Source organism: Natator depressus, chromosome 2 (assembly GCF_965152275.1).
Source record: "Natator depressus isolate rNatDep1 chromosome 2, rNatDep2.hap1, whole genome shotgun sequence".
NCBI classification, from domain to species: Eukaryota; Metazoa; Chordata; order Testudines; family Cheloniidae; genus Natator; species Natator depressus.
Genome location: NC_134235.1, coordinates 222,651,727 through 222,674,484, shown reverse-complemented (window position 1 = coordinate 222,674,484; position 22,758 = coordinate 222,651,727). Strand labels below are relative to the sequence as shown.

The 22,758-nt window shown below is 44.9% G+C and overlaps 1 protein-coding gene across 2 annotated transcripts in view; it reads left to right on the top strand.

The window, feature by feature from the left end:
- The window catches only part of NMT2 (N-myristoyltransferase 2), a 57,013-nt gene that overhangs the window by 11,043 nt on the left and 23,212 nt on the right, over positions 1–22,758 (top strand). For both annotated transcript variants that reach the window (XM_074945986.1, XM_074945987.1), the window contains exons 2-3: positions 5,156–5,291; positions 16,209–16,353. In XM_074945986.1, the coding sequence (XP_074802087.1) occupies positions 5,156–5,291; positions 16,209–16,353 (281 nt within the window). The remainder of the gene's footprint in view (positions 1–5,155; positions 5,292–16,208; positions 16,354–22,758) is intronic.

Here is a 22,758-nt window from a genome sequence, read left to right as displayed (position 1 = left end):
GTCAGATTGGGCTATGCTGCCCAGTTCCTTTCTACTCTTCCCCCCGCAACCTCCCTCCCTGTCCCTCTTCAGGGATCCCCTCACAGGATCCCCTCCTTGAGCAGGTCTACTCATTACTGGCCATAGGAGCAGTGTCCTTTGCCAGGCCCTTACCAACCAGGACTGTTTTTACCTTAAGAACACCGGGGTCAGGCTTCGATTCCTGGTACTTCCTGGTTCCCAAATCCAAGGGAAGGATAAGACCTGTTTTCCACCTCCGCATCATCAACAAATATATCATACCCATGATGTTACATATGGTCACCCTATCAGCTAACCTCCTCACGTTGTCTGAACGACTGGGGTGCTGCTCTGGACTTTCAGGACGCTTACTTCTATGCAGTGATTCACCTAAGCCACAGAAGATTTCTCCAGTTCGTTGTGGCAGACTGTCATTTTCAGGAGGCAGACCTTCCCTTCTGTCTGTCTTGTGCCTACTGGGTTTTTCCCAAATGCATGGTCATGGTGACTGCGTACCTCAGGAAGAATGGAATCCATGTCTTCCCAGATCTGGACGACTGGCTACTCAAGGGTAGGCCCAGGGAAGAAGTCCTTTCTTGTTTATGCATTACACTGTCTTTATTCAACCATCTGGGTCTCATCCTAAATTCCAGAAAGTACCCATTCAGAAAATTGAGCTCATTGGGGCCCTAATAGACTCTACGAGTTAGAGAGCGTTTCTGCCAGCCGACCATTTCCAGACATCTTGCTGTCTTTGTCTCGGTCTGCTGTCTTTGTCTCAACCTTCCATGACAGTTTGCATATGCCTGAGGCTCTTAGGCCACATATCTACATGTATGCAGGTGGTTCAGTTCACGAGTTTACACTTTTGCCCTCTTCATATGTGGCTCAGGACTGTTCACTGTCCAACTCTTCACCCCCTAGACAAGTTGGTCTGCCTTCCTCCATTGATCCTGGACTCCTTGCAGTGGTGCCTGGTTCAGGGCAATGTATATCAAGGTGTTCCCTTTGCCCAGCCCTTACCAACCAGGACTTGTCACCAATGCCTCCCTGATAGGCTGAGGAGCACATATGGGGTCACTGAAAGTTCAGGGCCTGTGGTCAGAGCAGGAAGCTCCACTGTATATCAGTGTCCTGGAGTTTTGAGGCATCCATAATGCCTGTTTCACTTTCATAGACCACATCAAGGGGTTGGTAGTTCACATATTTACCAACAGTACCACCATAATCTATTATGTGAACAGGAAAGGGCGAGCATGCTCAGGGATCTCTGCCAAGAAGCGATCAGGTTGTGGCAGCTCTTCATTGACGAGAGTATTTTCCACTGAATGCATCCGATGAAGTGAGCTGTAGCTCACGAAAGCTTATGCTCAGATAAATTTGTTAGTCTCTAAGGTGCACAATACTCCTTTTCTTTTTGCGCATACAGACTAACACGCTGCTACTCTGAAACCTGTCATTGACTAGAGTATCACTCCAATAGCCATTCACTTGCCAGGATCCAGAATCATCTCGTGGGCCACCTAGCAGGAATTTTTCGCTGAGCCACAAATGGTCTCTGATGCCCAGCATTCTGCAAGTCATCTTTGCAGCGTGGTGCGTCCCAATGATCAACCTGTTCACTATATGGGACAACAGGAAATGCCATCTCTTCTGCTCTCAAGAGGGCTTCAGTCCAGGCTCCCTGACTGATGCCTTCCATCTTGGCTCGCAGTCGGTTTTCCTGTACGCTTTTTCCTCTGATCCTGATCATTCCCCAGATCATCCTCAAGCTGAAAACTCATCCTCGTTGCCCCAGCATGGCTGAAGGAGGGTTGGCTTTCTGACCTTTTTTGTGCTGTCAGTTCAACCTCCCATATCACTTTCTCTCCATCCCAACCAGCTCACACAGAATCACAGACGTACTTTGCACCTCGCACTCAGCTCCCTGCATCTCACAGCGTGGTTGCTCCATGGTTGAATGATGCAGAGTGATGTTCGGCAGCTGTTTGATGGGTCCTACTCACTAGTAGAAAACCCTTTACTGGGATGGCCTATTCAGCAAGTGGAAGCATTTTTTAGTGTGGTCATTGGCCCACGGAGGTCAACCCACACTAGCTAGTATCTGAAACATCTTGGAGTATTTGCTGCATCTTCAATCATCGGGCCTTATGCTTAGCTGGTTGAGGGTGCATCTAGTGGCAGTCTCATGTGTCGACCCATTCATGGAAGACTGGTGTTTTCCAATGCCATGATGGTGAGATCCTTGAAAGGAACCCTTTGTCTCCAGCCTCCGGTGTGGGAACCAGAGATTGGGACCTTAACACAGTCTTAGTGGCTCACATGGGACCTCCATCCTGCCCTTTTCCTCTGTTTTAAAAAAAAAAAAAAAAAAAAAACTGCATTCCTTGTGGTGATAATATCTTCAAGATGAGTGTGAGTGCTGCAGGCTCTGATGGCAGAGCCTCCTTACACACAATTCTCCAAAGACAAAGTGATATTGCAGCCCCACCTGAAATGTATGTCTAAAGTGGTCTCTCGGTTTCATTTAAACAAGGCAGTATATTTATCTGTATATTTTCCTAAGCCTCATTCCTCTCTAGAGGAGAAGTGTCTTTATGTGTTGGACATCAGACAATGTCTGGCCTTTTATCTGGACAGGACTAAGCCTTTTTAGGCTTTGCCTTGTCTGTTTGTCTTGTATGCAGAGTGTATGAAGGGACAGGCAGTCTCTTCACAGATGATCTCTAAGTACGTCACTTCCTGCATCAAGACTGCATACGAAACAGCTTTGGCTACACCTCCTCTACAGGTTTGAGCTCATTCTACGAGAGTGCAAGCTACATCAATAGCGTTCTTAAATGATGTCTCAATATTGAGTATTTGCAGGGCAGCCATGTGGTCATAGATACATATGTTCACAAACCATTATGCAGTTACTGTGGCATGCAAAGCAGATGCAAACTTTGGGAAGCCGTCCTGTAGTCCTTATTTAAATAGACTTTGAGCCCCACCTCCTGTGAGTATTGCTTACGAATCACCTAAGTGGAATACACGGCTGCATCTACAAGAAGAAGAAGAAGAAGAAATGGTTACTTACTGTAATTGGTTCTTCAAGATGTGATGCAGACATATTCCAAGACCTGACCTTTGTCGCTTCTGCATTGGTGTCTAGTCTCTGGTGGTTCGGTGTGAAGGGATTGAGGGGGGGGTCAGGGTGGTGCAGCCTCAGGAGAAGGGGTTATGGCCACGAAGTGCAAGCTCTGTCCCTCTACAAGTACTGCTATGCAAAATTCTCCAGCTAGGTATATGTGTGTCCAGCGCATCATAAGAGGAATACACATCTGTATCACATCTCAAAGAACCACAGTTAAAGTAAATAACTGTTTCATTTGCAGAGCTCAAGGAAACATTCCACCTTCTCTCATCTCCCCCTTTTCTCCCAGCTCTCTATGCCTATGTCTGTCATAGTTGTTGAGACCTAATCCATAGAGGGTGCTGAGCACCACCCCTGTACTCCTTCCTTCTCTTCTTCTGTTGCAACTTCCATTGAACTCCTGTGGAGTTGTAGGGTTCAGTGCTTCTCAGCATTGATCTTTCATATAAGGATGGATTTAGAGAACAATGATATTACCATAGAGATGAGTGTTTACAGTGACTGGTTGGTACTTGCTTAAACACAGGCTTTCAGCATTCAATTTGGGCATGTGGAGCTTTCTCAGGCTTTGGGGACTCAAGAATTGACCAGCAATGCAATTGCCAAGACTGTGGACACTATAACCTTTGAAATTAGAGTGCAATAAAGATGACAATGGATTTTATAGATATATTTTTCATAAGGATTCATGATGGTTGCAACTCTCTATGCTAATCCACTTGTTCCCATGACCTGACTTTGCTAGAATAGCCAAATGATGTCTCTTGTATGCTTGTCAATGTCCCTCATGATCAAAGCTGTTTCTCGTGTAGAAATAAAATAAGCAAAGTTTTTATTTTGCCCAGTGCAAAAAAGCATCTAACATCTGCTGTGGAGCCCATGATGTACATATGGTTTTTCCTGACTGTTAACTTCTCTTGGAGAGTATTCAGCTTGTGTTCTAGAGTCTCTCTCTTTGTTTTTTTTCCTGTTTGTCTGCTGGCTGTTACTACCATCCAATGGTGAGCTCTCCCTTAATATCTACAGGCTCTACTCTTGTATTTGGTCATTTGCTAATTGACTGCTCCCTTTACTTAAGGAAAAAAGGGTTCACGGTGTCATCAGCTAAAATGTTTGGAGTCAGCAAGTGTAGGGTGCAGTTGGTTGGGTTTTATGTGTTTTCCATTAAACTTGATCCAGTAATAGTCATTGATAGTAACTCTCCTTTTACTCAGTGAGATTTGAGCAAGATACATATCATATGTTAAAAACAAAGTTCCCTGAAAAATTGCACAGAGTGTTTTCTGGTTGGAACCTTCCCTCTAATTCATTCTTCCCAAATCCTTTTGTGGGCCATTGATAAACATCAAGAGTATCTGAGGTCATGGGGAAAGATTTTCAAAAGCATTTAAGGTATTTAGGAACAAAGTCCCATTGACTTTCAGTGTAGCCTGTGCGCCTAAATCCCAAAGGCACTTTAGAAAATCCCACCCATGATTCATTGCTGGAAATATCAGAAATGTTCATGTAGTGTTTGTTTCTAGTTCAATGCAGAGTTATATTCTGAAATTTCAATTATTACTTCTGCAGACATACATAAGGCAAGTTTTAGCTCTAGTGCATTACAGTACTATATTTCTCTTCCTCCCTGAAGTCTCTTGCCCCTTTCTTTCTGCAAAATGACTCCTGCTAAATAAAATTGTTCAGCGAGACATTACAACTTCTGCTGTATATGTAAAAACTGCCACTTCATGTTTCTGCGAAATAAAAGCCATGGGGATGGCATTGACTGTTATATGGTGCCCAAATGCCCTGTAAATTAGGGGACTGAATGGAAAGCAAATGATCAAGTTAACATAGAGAACTTTTCTGCAATTTACTCCTTTGTTTGTCCTGATTTTTTTCCCCTCCTTGTGTCATGTCAGACTGTTGTTAGTTTTCATATGTAGGAATAGTAGTTTTTCTAAATTTAACTTTCATGTACTTCAAGCTTTGTGGTATTGATTTTTCTCATTTTACCTTCTCTGAATTTCCTGACAGAAGTCCTGGAGGGGATTTGGGAGCTAAAAAGAAGAAAAAGAAACAGAAGAGAAAAAAGGAGAAACCAAACTCCGGTGGCACCAAATCAGATTCTGCATCTGACTCCCAGGAGATTAAAATTCAACAGCCTTCAAAAGTGAGAGCCTTATTTTATTTTAACTTCTGTGGTTTCCTGTGAAAGTGGGTAGTGCTGCCTTAACACTCATTTGAATCGGGCATGGGTAGTTTGGGTTATTGTCATGATTAGAAACGAAAGGACAAGGAACTATGTGAGAAGGTAAATACATTCAGTAGTTGGCAGCCTTTAAAAATCTGCCTTTGATATGCTGGTGATACCAGTGTTCTGTGGAGGGAGGAGGGGACAGCTTTTTCAGTCGGTTAACATTCAGGTTGGTGGTGGCCTTGTAGCAGAGAATTTTAATCTGCACTTGTAATGTTTTAGTAGCATATTTTGTGTTTGATAAATTGCCTCTAATTTAGTCTCATTCTAACTTGTCCGGATTTATACCCAATTTATTGAACAGTACAGTGCCATCTGGTAGTGGATTTCAGAGCAGGGAGGCAAGTCTATGCTGACTGCTGCACTTTGAATTGGATCTGTCTTCAGCAGCTGCTGCTGAAGAGGTTGTGGAATCTCCATAATTGGAGATTTTTAAGAGCAGGTTAGACAAACACCTGTCAGGGATGGTCTAGATAATACTTAGCCCTGCCATGAGTGCAGGGGACTGCACTAGATGACCTCTCAAGGTGTCTTCCAGTCTTATGATTCTATGATTTTATTTTTGAGAGGAAATACCAAACAAAAGGTCTGAGGAAACTTCTGTGTCATGGGCATCCACACTTTGATAATGCAAGCCTCAGGTGTGGAAACAAGGAGCCTGTTGCCTTGAAGTCCACACCTAATTGGCGTAAAATGGAGCGAGTTGCACCTGTCCTCTTTAGTACTAAGATACTGTCTGGGGAGGCTCCAGATCCATCCAGATCTGTGCCTGGGGCCCAATTTGGGGGCCCCCTGCAGGAGCCCGTAACTTGGGTAGAAGTGTGGGGGCCACCGGTGCTGTAACTGTGGCCCTGCCCCCTGCTCCTCCTCTTCCCCCGGGCCACTGCCCCTGGCCAGGCCGGAAGCCAGTGCTGGACAGTGGTAGGAGCCTTCCAGGGAGCCTGGGCTGCTGTAGGGGGAACCCTGGATCCTCCACCTGCTCTGTGTCGGGCCCAGGGTACCCAAGAGCAGCTCCCAGCCTGTGTCCCCACCCTCCAGGGCACGCTGCTGCCGGTGGGACCCAGAGGAAGGGACTCTGGTCTGGCCTCCTGCCCCCTCCCTTCCCAATGCCAGGCTGCTCCTGTTGCTTTCCTCCTGCTTCCGGTGGCAGGTTGCCCCTGCAGCCACCTGGGCTTTGAGCCCAAGGCAGCAATCATGTGTGGCACTGCTCCTCCTATTGTGTCTGGCCCAAGGCTTGCAGTTTGGGGGGGGCAGTGCCCTCCTGCCCTTCCCAAACTGCGCCCATGCCGCTGCCATGCCACGCCTGCCCGAGGCTACTATGCCGATGTTAAAAAGTGGGCAGGCATGGCCCTCCCATTTTTAAAAAGTTCCCAGTTCTGGCACTCCTAGGCCCCCAGGGTATGGGGCACCAAATGTTGTTTGTGTCCAGGGCCCCAATACATCTTAATCCGCCTCTGATGTGATGGTCCATTTTCACCTGAAAGGCTTCTGCTTTAAATCAGAATGTCCCGTCACACAATGGGATATGTATCCTCCAGACGCTCTTTGTTAAATATGATATTGGCTGTGAGGCACATTTGGGCTATCGACCATGCTTTGACCACCTTATTCTAAGTAAACAGGGAAAAACATGACTCTTAAAAATATGTGGCTTCAGTCAAGAATTCCAAGTGATACAACTTAGAAACCTTACGCTGAGGAGTGAGCTTCATAGCACGACCATTGATTGTGCCCAAGTAGGGAGGTTGTCTCATCTGATTAATGCAGAGAAACTCATCCTCATGCCATTAGTCCCCCTGTAAGATCTGTCAAGTGTAATAGTGTAATCTGTTTATTTCAGGGGAGAAATTGTGTTCTGTTTTGCTGGCATGCTGATACATTATGTATTATCCGCTCTCTAGGGCAGTGGTTCTCAAACTCTGGGTCGGGACCCCAAAGTGGGTCCCCACCCCATTTTAATTGGGTTGCCGGGTCTGGCTTAGACTTTCTGGGGCCCAGAGCTGAAGCCTGGGGCTGAGCTGAAGCCCAGGGCCAAGCTGACGCCTAAGCCCCACTGTCCAGGCCAAAGCCCACTGACTGGGGCTGAAGCCCTTGGGCTCAGGCTTCAGTTCCCCCTTCTGGGGTCATGTAGTAATTTGTATTGTTATAAGGGGGTCGTGGTGCAATGAAGTTTGAGAACCCCTGGCCTAGGGCTTTTTCAGTGTCACCTCCAGTGCTATGTGTGTACTGCTTTTGCATTAGGTCACGTTTTTAAATGTGTAGCAAGAACATACAGTATGACCAAGAGTGATCACTTTTTAGACTTCTCATGCTCTTTAATTTTGCTTTTCTTTAAAGAATATGGGCTATTTGGCATGGATCTGCAATATAATAGACAGTAAACAGATTTGAAGTTAGTTGCTTATAGTAAGGTCAGCTAAAAGGATGTTAGAATTTTTACTACCTTTCTGAAGTAAAGATGTAGTTCCTTTTTATTATGTTTTGAACTGTGTATTTTAAAATACATAAAGTTTTAAATCCCTTTTTGATGAATTACAATAATACTTCGTTAATCCAAATTAATGTATAGACTTTTTTCCCCTCAAGAAAGAGAATCTCTAGCCAGTCATTAATACTCCTATTTTGGTAAGTCTGGCCAGCTGTTAATTTTTCAGCTACTCCAAGCAGGGTTTAATGGTTGTGTTAATGTGAAAATGCTTTATTTTTTCTCATTCCGTTGACTCTTCCAGGAGCATCTTCCTTTAAAACTATTTTAAGTACATTTCAGTGCATACAAAATATTTTTTAAATGTCAACTAAGTAAAAATTGCTCTCTACCTCAAATGGGGAAATGGATAGCACAGAAGTAACTGAAAGATTTAACACTTTTTTTATAATAAAATGATATTGGGGAGAGTAATCTGATTCAAAACCAGGGAGTATGAGTTGTCATTGACACTATAACCCATGGATCAGAATTCGTTTGTTAAACTATAAAATAAAGATTCTGTAAATTCACTAATCTTGGCAGCCTCACTTTTAGGATGTCAGGAAGTAGTTGGCCTTTGACCTCATGTTACATAGATTCTCGTTCCACTTTCTAGGGAAACTAACTTTAATCAGAATAGCCAGATGCTAGGTGTCCATCAAATCTGTAGCACCATGTTTCACAAATTGGTTTATATCAGTAGCAAGCACAGTTAAGCCCTGTGTATGATGGCCAGGGAAAGTGGATAATTGCCTTTCTGCCAAGAATTATGTTTGCTCACTATTCACCAGAGAACTGGATGGATCATGCAAAGTGCTGATGAATACCCTCAACTTTTCTTGAAGTTCATGGGAATTGGGGGTGCTCAGCATTTGCAGTTTTGTATGCACACTTTTTCTGGCAAATGTAACAGGGTCACATTATACTGCAGGTGTGATATGCACACCTCTGTCATATGTTGTTTACTTATGCTCACTGAAACACCTGATGATATGATGGTCACCACAGGCACAAAGCCTCGCTAATTCCACTATGTTTGTAGCCATTTTTATTGTAGCTCACATGTGAGATTTTATTTTTATTTAAATATATATGCTAATAAAAAGCCCCTCTCCAAACCTCTAGTGATTAAAACAAGAGGCCTTAATTTCAGATTCAACATACAGGTACCCAGTTCACTTGCCTTTGCATTCACCAGCTCTGTTCCTGTCCACACAAGTACTAAGTAAATGGAGCTTTTCTAACTAGATTTCTGAGCTGTTTTGGACTGTCAAGCTGGTCAAGTGCTGAGCAATATTAATTTTCTTTACTAGTCATGGAAAATGTGTGTTTCTCCTTATTTGTGATTCTTGAGTTTTATAAATTATACTGTGACCTTTGGCATTTGTTTCACTCTTAAGTGAAGGGAGTTTGCAGGTATTTTAGCTGAGATGGGTATTGTGTGTCTTTCCTCGAAGGTAAACATACAGGATCATCTGAGAGTGCTGTTGGGTGTAGATGACGGTGGGGGCTGAAGGTGGATGATGAGGTGGGACAGCGATGTAAGCAGCTTCAGCTGTCAGGAGACCACAGGAATACAAGACTTCTGAGTCTCCTATGACTTTTTTTCCTCTTTTGACTGACACATTTGACCTTTTGAACATTTTGATGCAGGTGGGTTCCCACCAGTAATGATTGGCAGTAGTAACATGTTTGAGGCTGGCAACATTTAGGTGCCCAACTCACATTGGTTTTCTATTGAAGGTGGGTGCCTAACTCCCATAGGTGCGTTTGAAATTTTCTGCCTGAAAATAAATGTGAATATGCTTTGAATATCAGTACATGCAGGTTCTTGAATTCAGTACATTCTTTATGTAGGGAATAATGCATAGCAAGGCATGTGGTCATGATATAACTACTCATCTCAGGCATGTAATGAAGCTGATGGCCATTTCTAGGATCTGAGAAGTACCATTATCTTAGAACTGTCATGTTTTTTCACTTACAGGAAGGTACTGCTGTCATTTTTAACTTGGAAAAACGTTTAGATTAAGTAATTGTGTCTGATGGTTGGTGTCCCATAATCACAGGGGGATAAACTGCAGTTACTCAGATTTCTCCTTCCATTCTCCCTGTTTTATAAATGCATTAATAAATATTCCAGTGAACTTTAAAAGTTTAAAGGACCAGAGATACAGATGGCTTCAATTTTAATATACTACTTAAAAATTGCAGATTAACATGCAGATTGTCCTCTTGAACTGTGCAAGGGTTGCAACATCGTCTACATTTAAAAATTAGACTTCAGGTGAAACTAGTAAAACCAAAATAACTCCTCCCCCCCCCCATTGTATTAGTTTTTTGTGACCTAAAGTATACATATAGCACTTCCCTGTTCACTCTCACTGTGCCTGCCTTCGCTGTTCTCATGAGCAAACAGGGTGTTGACATTTACAGGAATCCTATTCTGCTAGGCATTTGTATTTGTGAATACATGAATACAAAGACAGCTACAGCCAAGGGGGACTTGAAGACAGACTGAGATTATTGAGCTACCGGCATGGACCATGGCTTTTAAGAGCAAATAATATAATTTATGTGGAGCTAACAGCAATTCTGAATAGGTCTAATCAGTACAATCTAGATTATGTATGACAGAAGCGAAGACATTGCTGCCAGTTTTCCCCAAAATCAGAAAACTCTTTCCTGTCCTATAATGAGAATTAAGTTTCTGAGTTCTGAACTGATCTTGCATAACTTCTTAGGTGAAGCTCTGACTGGTTTTAGTTGAGGATTTGCCTAAGTAAAATATGTGGTGGATCTGGCATTATTTTATTTCACTGGGACTTTGGGACTCTTGGGGTATGTCTGCATTGCAAAAAAACCAGAAAACCTGCAGCACCAAGTCTCAGACCCAGGCATAATTTTTGCAGCTCTTTTCTACACCCTTTCCAACTTTTCAACCTCCCTTTTAAAATATGGGCACCAGAACTATATGCAGTTTTGTATTATCAGTCTCACCAGTGCTGTAAACAGAGGTAATATAACCTCCCTATCCCTACTTACTAGTTCCCTGTTTATAGACCCAAGGATTACATTAGCCCTTTTTGTACAGCATCACACTGGGAGCTCATGTTAAGTTGCATGTCCACTGTGACCTCTAAATCCTTTTCAGAGTCACAATTTTCTGTGATACAGTTCCCCCTTCCCCATTCTGTAGGTATGGCCTGCATTCCTTGTTCCTAGATGTATAACTTTGCATTTGGCTATATTCGAAGGGGTTGGCTACACTTGCAAGTTAGAGCACATGAAAGCCTCCCTGGGTACCCTAACTCCCAATGTGTCCACACTAGCAAGGCGCGTAGAGTGCCTGGACTCTGCAGCTGGAGCGCTCCTGGTAATCCACCTCCAAGACAACCATAAAGCTTGCTGCGCCCTGGCTGAAACTCCCGGACGTCAGTGTGAATGAGGTGTTGCATTACTGCGCTGTGATTCGCCTCCGGAAATGTCCCATAATCCCCTGAAGTCAAGTGGCCACATTGTTTTGAGGGGCGGGGGGGGAGGTCCTGCTGCTGTCTTAACTTACAAGAAAGCATGCTGACATGCTCTCAGCCCTCCAAAAACCCACTCTCTCTCCCCCCCCACATACACACAACACGCTCCCTGTCACACTCCACCCCCCCACTCCCATTTGAAAAGCACTTTGCAGCCACTTGCACACTGGGATAGCTACTACAACGCACTGCTCTTTTTGTGGCGTTGCAAGAACTGCTAATGTGGCCATGCCAGTGCAGCGTTTTCCCTGCTGCGGTCTCCGACGGCTGGTTTAACTCCCAGCGCTCTACACCTGCAAGTGTAGCCATGCCCATAGATTCCAACGCCAGAAGGGCCCATTGTGATCATGTAGTCTGACCTCTTGTGTAACACAAGGCCATAGAACTCCCTGAAAATAATTACTATTAATATTAAAAATGTGTTTTGTCCAATTTACAGAGAAAACTGGAGCACTTGGTATGACTGCCCTATCCTCATCATTATTTACCACTCCACCAATCTATGCATCGTCCACAAGTATTAATCAGCAGTGATTTTTACATTTACTTCCAGATCATTGACGAAAATGTTGAAGAGGAAAGTATAAAACCCCTATAACTGGATAATTAAGCAATAACATGCCTGTGGGGTGAGTTTCTTCCTAACCCCAGGCAGCTAATGATTAGGTTATATCTTGACGTTTGAGACAGTCTGTGTTTGTAAATATTTTTGAATGCTCTGGTCTCTCATTTGTAGTATGAATTAATTCTGTAAACAACTATGTGACGTGGAAAATATCTTGTTTAATATCCTATTGGTGCAAATACAAACAGGAAAGGGCATGTGTGCATGAAACTCAGTTTTCAAACTCTCTGCATTGACAGAATATTGTCAGTTCCATCCGGGAACTTTTGTACAGCAGAGACATTTTCCCAGCAGTTGCTGTCTAGACATATATGTAGCAATCCTTACACAGCTCGCCTTGCTTTCTGAAATCTCATCTTTGCATTTTGCCTCTCTAACCTACAAACAGTGTGTCTATCCTTGTACTCTGTGTCTGTTGCAGGCTACAATGTGAAATTAACTTTGTAGTCTTTTATTTTTCAGTCTGCAGTATGTGCGAACACATAGAAACAAAGCAGCAGGAGGAAATATCATAGAACACAGACAGGGAGCATGGCAAAAGGCAGTCTTTTCCCCCTTCCCCCCAACAGACAAATGGAGAGCCACAAAGAACTAATACATGTGTGAGCAAAGGCAAAAAAACAAAAATGTCTGTTTTGAAGTGTAAACGTAAAGTATAGTGTGTATATTCTGTATTGGTAATTCCACTCCATGGTCTACATCTTTGTTCTGTCTTCACTTGCCAAGCAAAATTGGACATAGTCTCTTTGCTGTAAGTAAGCCCTGTCCATGTTCTAGTCCAGGATGGTCTTTGTCTTAATCTGTTTGTCTTAAAGTATTATCAGTGTTTGTTCTAATCACAGACATTTCCACAGCTGTTTTCTGTGTTTTAAAATGTCAGACTTGAGGATAATGGCATTTGAACAACTATCTAGATAGTAAGTAGTTAGAGGCCTTTTCTAAATGATGGAACACCTTAAATTGAATAGTCAGGTAACTGAACTTATGGTTACAGCTGCCTTGTGGTAGCCCTCTTCCAATTTTGGCCCATTTATTCCATCAATGACAGGTGGCTACTTGGATTTTGGATAATGCATAAACTTCCCCCTGGTAACAGTCTCGCCAAAAAAAGCCATTACGGATCAAAAGGAAGTGTGATATCAATATTCTTTAAAATGTCTCTGGTTCCCTATTCTTTCCAACTAGTCCCTCATCTGTTCAGCGTATCTGCACATGTAACAGAATGAACTTCCTCCACAACTCCTCCTGTGACATAAGAGAGGACTCTAGGTACTGACAAAGCTTCACTTTATGCAGAAAAGGCCACCAGCTCCCTCTATACATCAGATAAATTTCCCTTGGAGCACATAAAATTGTACATTTTCTTTTATTCTTTCAGTCTTTGTGCCATTCCTCCAGAGGGTTTAGCCAGTCCCTCTTAACTGCAGGAACTCACTCTAAATTGAGAAAGCAAATATTGCTTTCCAGCTTACGTGTGTTTCTTCAGAAAATTTTCCTCCTCTTTTTGGAGAAATAAAAAGGAACTGAAAACAAATTTCATACCACATACCTATCTCTGAATTAGTTGCAAGGAATGAAGAACCCTTCTCCCTCAGGAAGAAGGACCATCATCCATAGACTAGTCATGGTTAACGTCGGAATAATATATACCTTTTCCCCTTCTCTTCTATATTATGTGGACAGATGCTTTATTTATAATGGTCATTTGTTATTGGCATAGAAATAGAATAATATTTTGATCCCCTATTCACAGGCTGGCTAGCCTGTCAAGAGGAGTTGGGCTCAGCCTTGCCTGTGACTTTAGCAGTTCACCCCCCGCTGATCCTGATCTGGTGGCTCAATTACAATTAGAGATCTAAGCTGTGAAAGGCTCAGAGAGAACTACGCAGAGAGGGATGAGAACTCAGTGAAAGAAGAAACCCAGGAGAGAGGATCCTGGGGAACCCCCTCTTTCTGGAAAGGGCCTAATGAAGGCAGGCTGGAGAAAACCATGAGGAGCAGGTTAGATTTCTGTGAGAGGCCCTGAGATAGAGCTTGTAAGAAGCAGGGAAGACCCTGAAAGAAGCTGCTAGAGTAGGAAGGGAAGCAGAGGGGAAGGGCTAGGAAGAAGGGCTTCCCGGTGAAGAGACCTGGGAGGCAGTGCTCAGCCAAAGGAGCAAAGAAAGAAATCTGCAGTCCCCAGGAGTACAGGTGAAGACCAGGGAACTTCAGTGTAGCCTGAGGGGAGCAGGAGGATCTTTTGCTTGGATAATGGTGTAGATTCTGTAGTTGGACTTTATTACCCCATAATGGGACAGAACTGAACTTAAGAGATCACCTGGCCACAGAGCTAGGCCATCACAAGGCTAAAGCAGTGGTTAAGAGGAGGCCGCCACTGCACACAGTAGCAGTTTCTGTTACCAAAGGGGTGCTACAGTGGTGAGTGGAACTGCTTACACTGCTAAAATTAAAAATATCCAAAATACTAGTATTGACACATCAGAATTAATATTTGATTAGTCCATGTACTGGTAAGCATTAAAAATCTCTCTACTTCCTTAGAAACCTTCATACTAGACCAATGGGAACTATATATATTGATTTTTAGTTGAGAACACTGACCCGTGTCACTATGATTTGGATCTAGAAATAGGCTGTTTTTTTTCTTGCTGTAACAGTGTTGACATAACTGGGTGAACCAAAGCCCATAAGTAAATAAATGTTAATGCACTGACCTCTCAGGCCAGAGAACAGTTTTATTAATATGTTCATAGTATTATTTTTATAGGGAAATCTTGCAATACTTTAGTTAACTAGAGAAACTGCATAATGTTTAGAGAATAAAAATATATATAAATGATAAGACGTGCAGGCTTCTTTGAAGTTGAAAGTTCTTAAACTACATGCAGTAGATCTGCCTTTGAGATGGATGGTACTGAAGCCTGCTGCTTGTCCATATTAGCTGTAGTTTGTGGTGTTTTCTCTAGATGAGTCCTAGAAAGGAAGTGAAATAATCAAAGGATGACAAATTAATATGGAACTGAGAAGCAGGGAGCTTGTGTATTCAACAGTTGGGATAGAACACTTTAAATAATATATGTAATATAATGTAGTCTAAAGAATGTATCTGTTGCTTTGGAGAAAACCTAGGGTGAAATCCTGGCCTCCTGAAGTTGATGGCAAAACTCCCAAATCTGCTCCAGGATGGGACTTTTCTTAAGAAACAAAAATAGAAATATCCCTTCAGATTTATGACTCACTGTGCCTATCACTGGTTTGCAGTCTGTATACACTACACAGGCAAAATTCTTATTGAAGCTGTGGGTGCTCAGCTTTATCTCTGAAATGAGGGTTTAGGTGCCTACCTTTAGCCACCAAAGTTGGGAAAGTTTAGCCCTAACTTTTAGGCTGTCTGGATGGGGAGATGGTTCTGTAAAAGTCTCTTTCCTCTTTAAGTAGAATTTTAGCTTATTTTATCTTTACTCTTAAATGCTCTCTTCATTTTGAAACTTTGCTAACATCTGGAAAACAACATTAGCTGTAGCACTTGGCAGAATGGACTTATAACACGTGCATTTTCTGTACACTGAAAAGTAAAGCAAGAATTAATAAAAACAACATCTGATAGAACTTCAGTAAACATCGCAATATGTAGCAAAATAGCATAACAAATATGGAATAGTGCTGACTTTTTAAAGTGATGTTTTACAGTATGTATTTTATACATCTATATCTATATATACTTTAAATACCCTTATGTGCATTACTAATAACACCTTAGATTGTTTAAACCTGAAGGAATTTTAAAAGTCATCTTTGCTTTTAGCGGTTTACTCTGTTTTACCATTTCAGCTTTGTTCAGATGGAGCAGCGGGGAAAAAAGAATGGTTAGCTTCACGCTGTGGTCCTCCTACAGTAGCGTAATGATGCAGTATTTGTGTTACAAACACTGCAAGTTCATTATTAAATGTAAACAAACTATTTTGAGGAAGTTTAAAAATAATTAAACTACTTTTAAAACAGTGGAAGTTTATAAAACTGTTTTTCCCCCAACAAAACCTACATGTTGGGCCTGAACTCCCTGGCAGTGCCTTGCTTAAGGTGGGAGCAAATATACAAAATACTATCAAAATATCGTTGAAGCAAGTGACGTGAATATGGTGTATGCACTACTTTTTCAGTGTGCATGTAGTAAACAAGCCTCTTTCCCCTATTGTCTCTCTGTACAGAATCCAGCCATTCCAATGCAGAAGCTGCAAGACATTCAGAGAGCTATGGAGCTGCTGTCTGCATGCCAGGGACCAGCAAAGAACATTGATGAAGCGACCAAACGTAAATACCAGTTTTGGGATACGCAACCTGTACCCAAACTTAGTAAGTTTAACTGGGCCTATGTACAAAATTGACCTTAACAGTAGCTAAAAGGAGCATGTTGACATTTTACTGAGTGTTCTGTAACAGAGATATAAATTGGACTGCTTGGATATATTCTTTCTCAAAATGTGTTAGGATTCAGTAGTCACTTCTGTTCTTTGCAGCCATCTGAAATTACTGATAAACTACTGAGGTGGGTGGTTTGGGGGAAAAAAGGGTATGTCATGAAATGAAATATCAGAATGAGTTTCATGTATGAAAACAGGAAATGTGCTATTACAATGATCCCACTTGGGCTAACTGGGGTTTGAACGTGAGAACTACAGGGAAGAAAGGTCTCTACCACTTCAGTGAAAGGGATAACTTCATTAGTTGGTAGCAGTAGTAGACTTTTAAACTGTTATGAGCCAGGTGTCCGAGAGGAACAAAGACCCACACTATGCTGGTGTGAGATGCACTGTTTTTGCATAAATTGATGCTAATTACACATCTCTCCCATGCATAACTATTTTTGTTCCTATTTGTTCACCCGCTTCCTCCACTGCATACAATTCATGCGTTCCTCCAGTGCATACAATTCTTATCCGTAGTCCATCCTATATATGACAGTGTTTCCCTTCCTCATGGTTTTGGAGACAGTTTGAAGACTTCTTTAAACTGATCCAGTGTCTGTCTTCTGCACAGGTTTTGCCTATCTCCAGCACCCACTCAATGCTGCCGTGGGTGAGTGCAGTTGCTGACTCCTCCACCCTTGGAGGAAAGCTCTATTTCATTAGTCTCCTGTAAGACAATACTGGTAATACCAGGAACTCTTCAGCGCGAGGGAAGCTTGGGGACCTTGCAAGTGAAGCAGTCCCTACCATCTCTTTCAGCAGTGGTTTCCACTGACTATTTTCCTGCTCTTGAGCCTGGTTCCCCATTCCAGCGCTCTTGAGGGATTGAACTGCACCACCTCAGCACCTCTCCAGCCAGATCCCCTCTAGGCAGCAGTGCAGTAAGTTAATGTCACCAGTCCTGGCTACCAGGCTCCCACAGGCATGGAGTGGAAGCCCAGCAAAAAGGTTAGTGCCTGAGGCAGGAAGGGTTTTTTCTCTAACCCCTATGCTACAGGTTAAATGAGTTCTCCTCACACACTGTTCTCCCTCTTCCCCAACAGTTCATTATTTCAATAGCCTTGTTATTTTGACTGGTATTTTGACCCTTTTCTCCTTCCGAATGGCATGATGCAGAAGACCCCTCTTAAAATTACTACTTATTGTAACACTTAGGGGTTCAACCCAGACCAGTAAGGGGTTGTATCACTGCCTGCCCTGCAACTCTGCATGCCTTAAATGCTATGCTGCTGTGTCTCAGAGTCCTGACACCACCAGCCAGCCTTACAAGCATGCAGGTCACACCCTGGCTTCTGCCACCCAGTTACTTTTTTGCAGAGTGAACCCAACATCCTTCCAGTCCTAAATTTCTCCAAAACTGTCAGCCAATTGGACAATCTGCAGAGGTTCCCAGAATTGTGAGTTCTTCTTCGAGCACTTGCTCATGTCAATTCCATTCTAGGTGCATGCGCGTCCATGTGCGCGGTCATTGGAGATATTTGCCTTAGTGGTATCCATAGGGCCAGCTGTGGCGTCCCCTTGAATGCCACACTCATGCATCGGTATATCAGGCACTGCTGGCCCTATGCCCTCTCAGTTCCTTCTTACCACTTGTGGTGTTTAGCTGGAGCGCCTCTCCTTGAATAGCAAGGTCTAGAGGTTTCGTCTCTTCTGACTTTGAGACTTAGGGCCTTGTAAATAGTTTGTTTATTGTAGTTAGTGGTAAGTAGTTTTTAAGTGTAGTTAGAAGTTAGAGTCCCAGAGGGGACTTTGCCCCAGGCAGGGCATGCCTCGGTCTCCGGGGTTTACACTTTGTGCGGACTATAACAGGCCTATACCTATAAGTGACCCCCACAGTAGCTGCCTCAAGTGCTTGGGAGAATCACATGTGCACAAGTGTTGTATTTGTAAAAATTTTCAACCCAGGACTCAGAAAGAAAGGGATATTAGTTTGCAGGCTTTCCTCATGGAGGCTGCCCTTTATCTGGCTTCCAAGCCGTCCCGCCAAGATTCGCCTAGTACTTCAGCCTCGCTGCACAGCGCACCCCTGGCACCGATGCCCAAAAAGAAAACTAAGAAGCATGGCTCCCCAGCACCAAGCAACAAGGGCCATGGGACATTGGGCAAAGGATCCAGTTTGGGCCACCCGGCCACTCCAGAGCCATGTGGACATACCTCCCTGGTCTGGGCCCTTAGCCCCCTAAAAGATCTACCACTGACTCCTGGGAGTATTAGGGGACCCAAACTCCTGGCAGCATCGACACCTTCCCAAGCTCCCCCAGTGCCGAGAGAGCAGAGGCCTTCCCCGGCACCACTGATGTGCTGCAGGAAATGGCAAAGGCTCCCCATGGGGGCAAGCCATCCGCTAAGATCCCTCGGGGGCAATGGAGCGCTGCCGATCCCCCAAGACAAGGCAGCTCTCTCCTCCATGCCGCAGATCTCCAGAGTCGAAACCCAGATCCTCTGGGGCTTGCTCTTGATCACCGACACCACAATCACGATCCCCACCATCTCTACGTGGATCTCCTAAGGGGAGGCGCTGGTGTCCATGTTGCCGGCACTGTTCGCCCTCCCGCCAGTCATCTTCTTGGCGCAGATCTCAGTCGCCACCCCGTGGGTGCGTTCCCCATCACTAATCCAGTCCTCCCAGCCCCGGCACTGGTCCTCTCGATACCAGCACTGATCCTCTCACTCCAGGAATCCGTCTCCAGCGGCAACGGTCAGCGGGCAGACGCAGGCATTGACGGCCCCACCGTGGTCACCAGAAGGGGATTCCTCCGGCACGGAAGGGCAGTTCAGCCCCTCACCCGGACTCCACTGGCACGATTGGGCTCCTGAGGCCGTGTCAACATTGATGGCACTGCCTTGGCAGCATGTCCAGTGGACAGCGCAGTGGCCTTATTGGAGAGCGTGGGGCATGCCAGCCATGATGATGCCCCCTTCACACTGCTCATCTGTCGCTGCCTCAGAGCAACGGAGCAAACCTCCCTCCCCCACAGAGGACGATGCCCTGGGGCCTCCCCCGGTGGTCCAGTTGTTGTCTTCATCCCCGGATGAGGCGGCCGCGGGACCCTTGAGGTTCCAGCCCACCGGATGATTTTAAAGAACACCAGGCCCTGCTTCAATAGGTGGCCAAGAACTTGGGCCTAGAGGTGGAGGAGATAGCTGAGCAGGTGGACACCTTGTTCAATGTTCTCTTGGACTCTACCCTGGCCCATGAGGCACTACCAGTGCATGACGGGGTCCTCAAAATTGCCTAGGCCCTCTGGCAAACCCCGTCTTCCATCCCTCCCACTTCCAAAAGGGCTGAAAAGGCTCCTCTCACTCACATGTGCAGCCCAGCCCGGCGAAGCATCCCGGGAGCCAGAAGCGCTCATTTTGCAGGTGCACTCGAGAGCAACGCCCTAGTCAATTCCCCGGATCCACCCTGTCCTTTCCTCGACCGTCTTCAGCCCTACTGTTCGGCCTGGTTGCGGGTCGCCTTGGACCGCTGGGTGCTGGACATAGTATCTCGGGGCTATACCCTTCAATTTTCAGCCATCCCTCCCTCTCACCCACCCCTCTTTCCCATCCCTTTTCAGGGACCCTTTTCACAAGCAACTCCTCGTTCAAGAGGTCGAGAACCACAGCAGGACTTTCTCCTCTCGCCACAAGTGATCGCTCCATCCGGAGGTGGTCAGCATAATCTTCCAGAGGTGGGAGACTCCCCAGGTGGACCAGTTTGCATCCAGGCAGAACAGAAAATGCCACGTGTTCTGTTTGATCCGGGGAGTGGACTGGGGCTCCCTGTCAGACGCCTTTCTCATTCCATGGTTGGGGGCGCTGACGTATGTCTTCCCACCAGTGCCGCTGATTCACAGAGTCCTTGTGAAGATCAGGTAAGATGGGATGAAAGTTATGCTAATAGCCCCCGCATGGCCTGGCCAGCACTGGTTTGGCACGTTGCTGAGCCTTTCGATAGCTGCCTCTCTGGCCAGATTGCTCTCACAGAACCATGGCAGCCTTTTGCATCCGAACCTGGCGGCACTGGACTTGACGGCTTGGCTGCTGCATGGCTAAGCGCGTATGAATGGGCATGCTCAGCCCGTGTCCAGCAGGTCTTGCTGGGTAGCGACTTACCTGGCCAAATGGAAAAGATTCACGTGCTGGGCCTCGGAGTAGTGTATTCAGGCTGAGCAGGCCCCGCTGCAGGATATCCTGGATTATCTACTGCATCTCAAACTCCAAGGTTTGTCCCTGTCATCTATCAAGGTCCACCTGGTCACTACCTCCACTTTTCCTCCTACGTTCCAAGGCAGGTCAATATTCTCTAACGACATGACGGCACAGTTTTTGAAAGCGTCTCTACCCGCACATCCGAGATCCCATTTTCCCCCTCTCCTCTCCCTGGACCTGAATCTCGTGTTGTCGAGGCACATGGGGTCTCCATTTGAGCCTCTGGCTTTCTTCTCTCTCCTGCTTCTCTCCTGGAAGGTCTCATTCCTGGTCGCGATAACGTCGGCCCACAGGGTGTCCGAGATCAGGGCGCTTACTTCAGAGCCACCCTATACAGTTTTCTACAAGGATAAGGTCCAGCTGCGACTACACCCAGCGTTTCTGCCCAAGGTTGTTTCCCAGTTTCATACTGTCCAAGACATATACTTGCCCGTCTTCTTTCCAAAGCCTCGTGCATCAGATGAGGAGCGCAGGCTATGCACCCTGGATGTCAGGAGGGTGCTGGCCTTCTACAGAGATAGAACAAGGCCATTCCATAAGTCAGTGCAGTTGTTCGTTGCAGTGTCAGACAGAATGAAAGGTCGCCCAGTGTCTGCTCAGAGGATGTCGTCTTGGATCACGGCTTGCATCCACTATTGCTATGAGCTGGCGAAAGTGCCTCTGCCGGTGATCATGATGGCATACTCGACTAGGGCACAAGCGTCATCGGCATTCTTCCTGGCACAGGTACCAATCCAAGAGATCTGTAGAGCCGCTACCTGGTCATCTGTCCACATGTTGGCGTCTCATTATGCGCTTACCCAGCAAGCTCGAGACAACGCTGGCTTTGGCAGAGCAGTGCTGCAAGCTGCAAGACCGTGAACTCTGAGCCCACCTCCATTGATACTGCTTGTGAATCACCTAGAATGGAATCGACATGAGAAGCAATCTAAGAAGAAAAAATGGTTACCCACCTTTTTCGTAACTGTTCTTCGAGATGTGTTGCTCATGTCCATTCCATTACTCGCCCTCCTGCCCCTCTGTCAGAGTTGTCGGCAAGAAGGAACTGAGAGATTGTAGGGCCAACAGTGCCTGATATACCAGTGCATGAGCGTGGCACTCAAGGGGGCACCACAACTGGGCCTATGGATACCGCTAAGGCAAAAATCTCCAATGACCGTGCACATGGGCGTGCACACACCTAGAACGAAATGGACATGAGCAGCACATCTCAAAGAGCAAGAGTTACGAAAAGGTGGGTAACTGTTTTTTATTGTGTCCCCCCCCTCTCCCCCCCCGCCTCTGCAAGTGAGAGTTTTGTTACTGCTAAGCTGTGTGACAATTGCCCTGACATACTAGGTTGTCTACCTTGCCGGTAAACTCCTCATGACTCTGCCAGTCCAAACCTTGCCTTGCAGGTAAACAACAGTGAACCCCGTCTTCTGATCTTGCCAGAGATGTCTCCCTGCAGTGTCCATCCTTCTCATGGAACACTCACAGAAATTATGTTCTCTACTCCTTTAAGGAGACAGTAACAGCAATGTATTCATTTAACTGGGGTTTGACAAACATTCTTATTTCAATCACAGCACTAAACTGATTTTATAATAAAGCTGAAACAAGTTTATTTAACAAAAGGATGTAGGATTAAGTGATACCAAGAATAAGTAGTAAAGACAGAAAAGGTTACAAGCAAACAAAAGTAAAAATACACTTCAAAGATGTATTTAATGTCAGCAAGTTATAATCTTTGTCTAAGCAGGTTTCTCTCCTATATTCAATTCCCAGAGATTTCAACACCCTTGACTGAAGGATCCAACATTCTGTGATTTCAAGAGCTCCAGCCCTCTGAATCCCCCAAGTGATAGACAACTATGGGGTTCTCTCCTCTTTCTTTTTTTTAGTCCAGTAAACCTTTGAAATGTATTCTGTGAAAAGTAAGCCTAGATAAAACTTCTCGCTCCTGCTGGCATGTAGATGCCATGCTGTCTTTCCAATGTTCATTGACCCTCCTTTCAGAGGCAGGAATGCTTCCTGGGAGTGCAGTCTCTATTCTCCTGCTGATTCATATGTAAATGGGACTTCCATTGTTTTGATTCCACACTGTTTAATTTACACT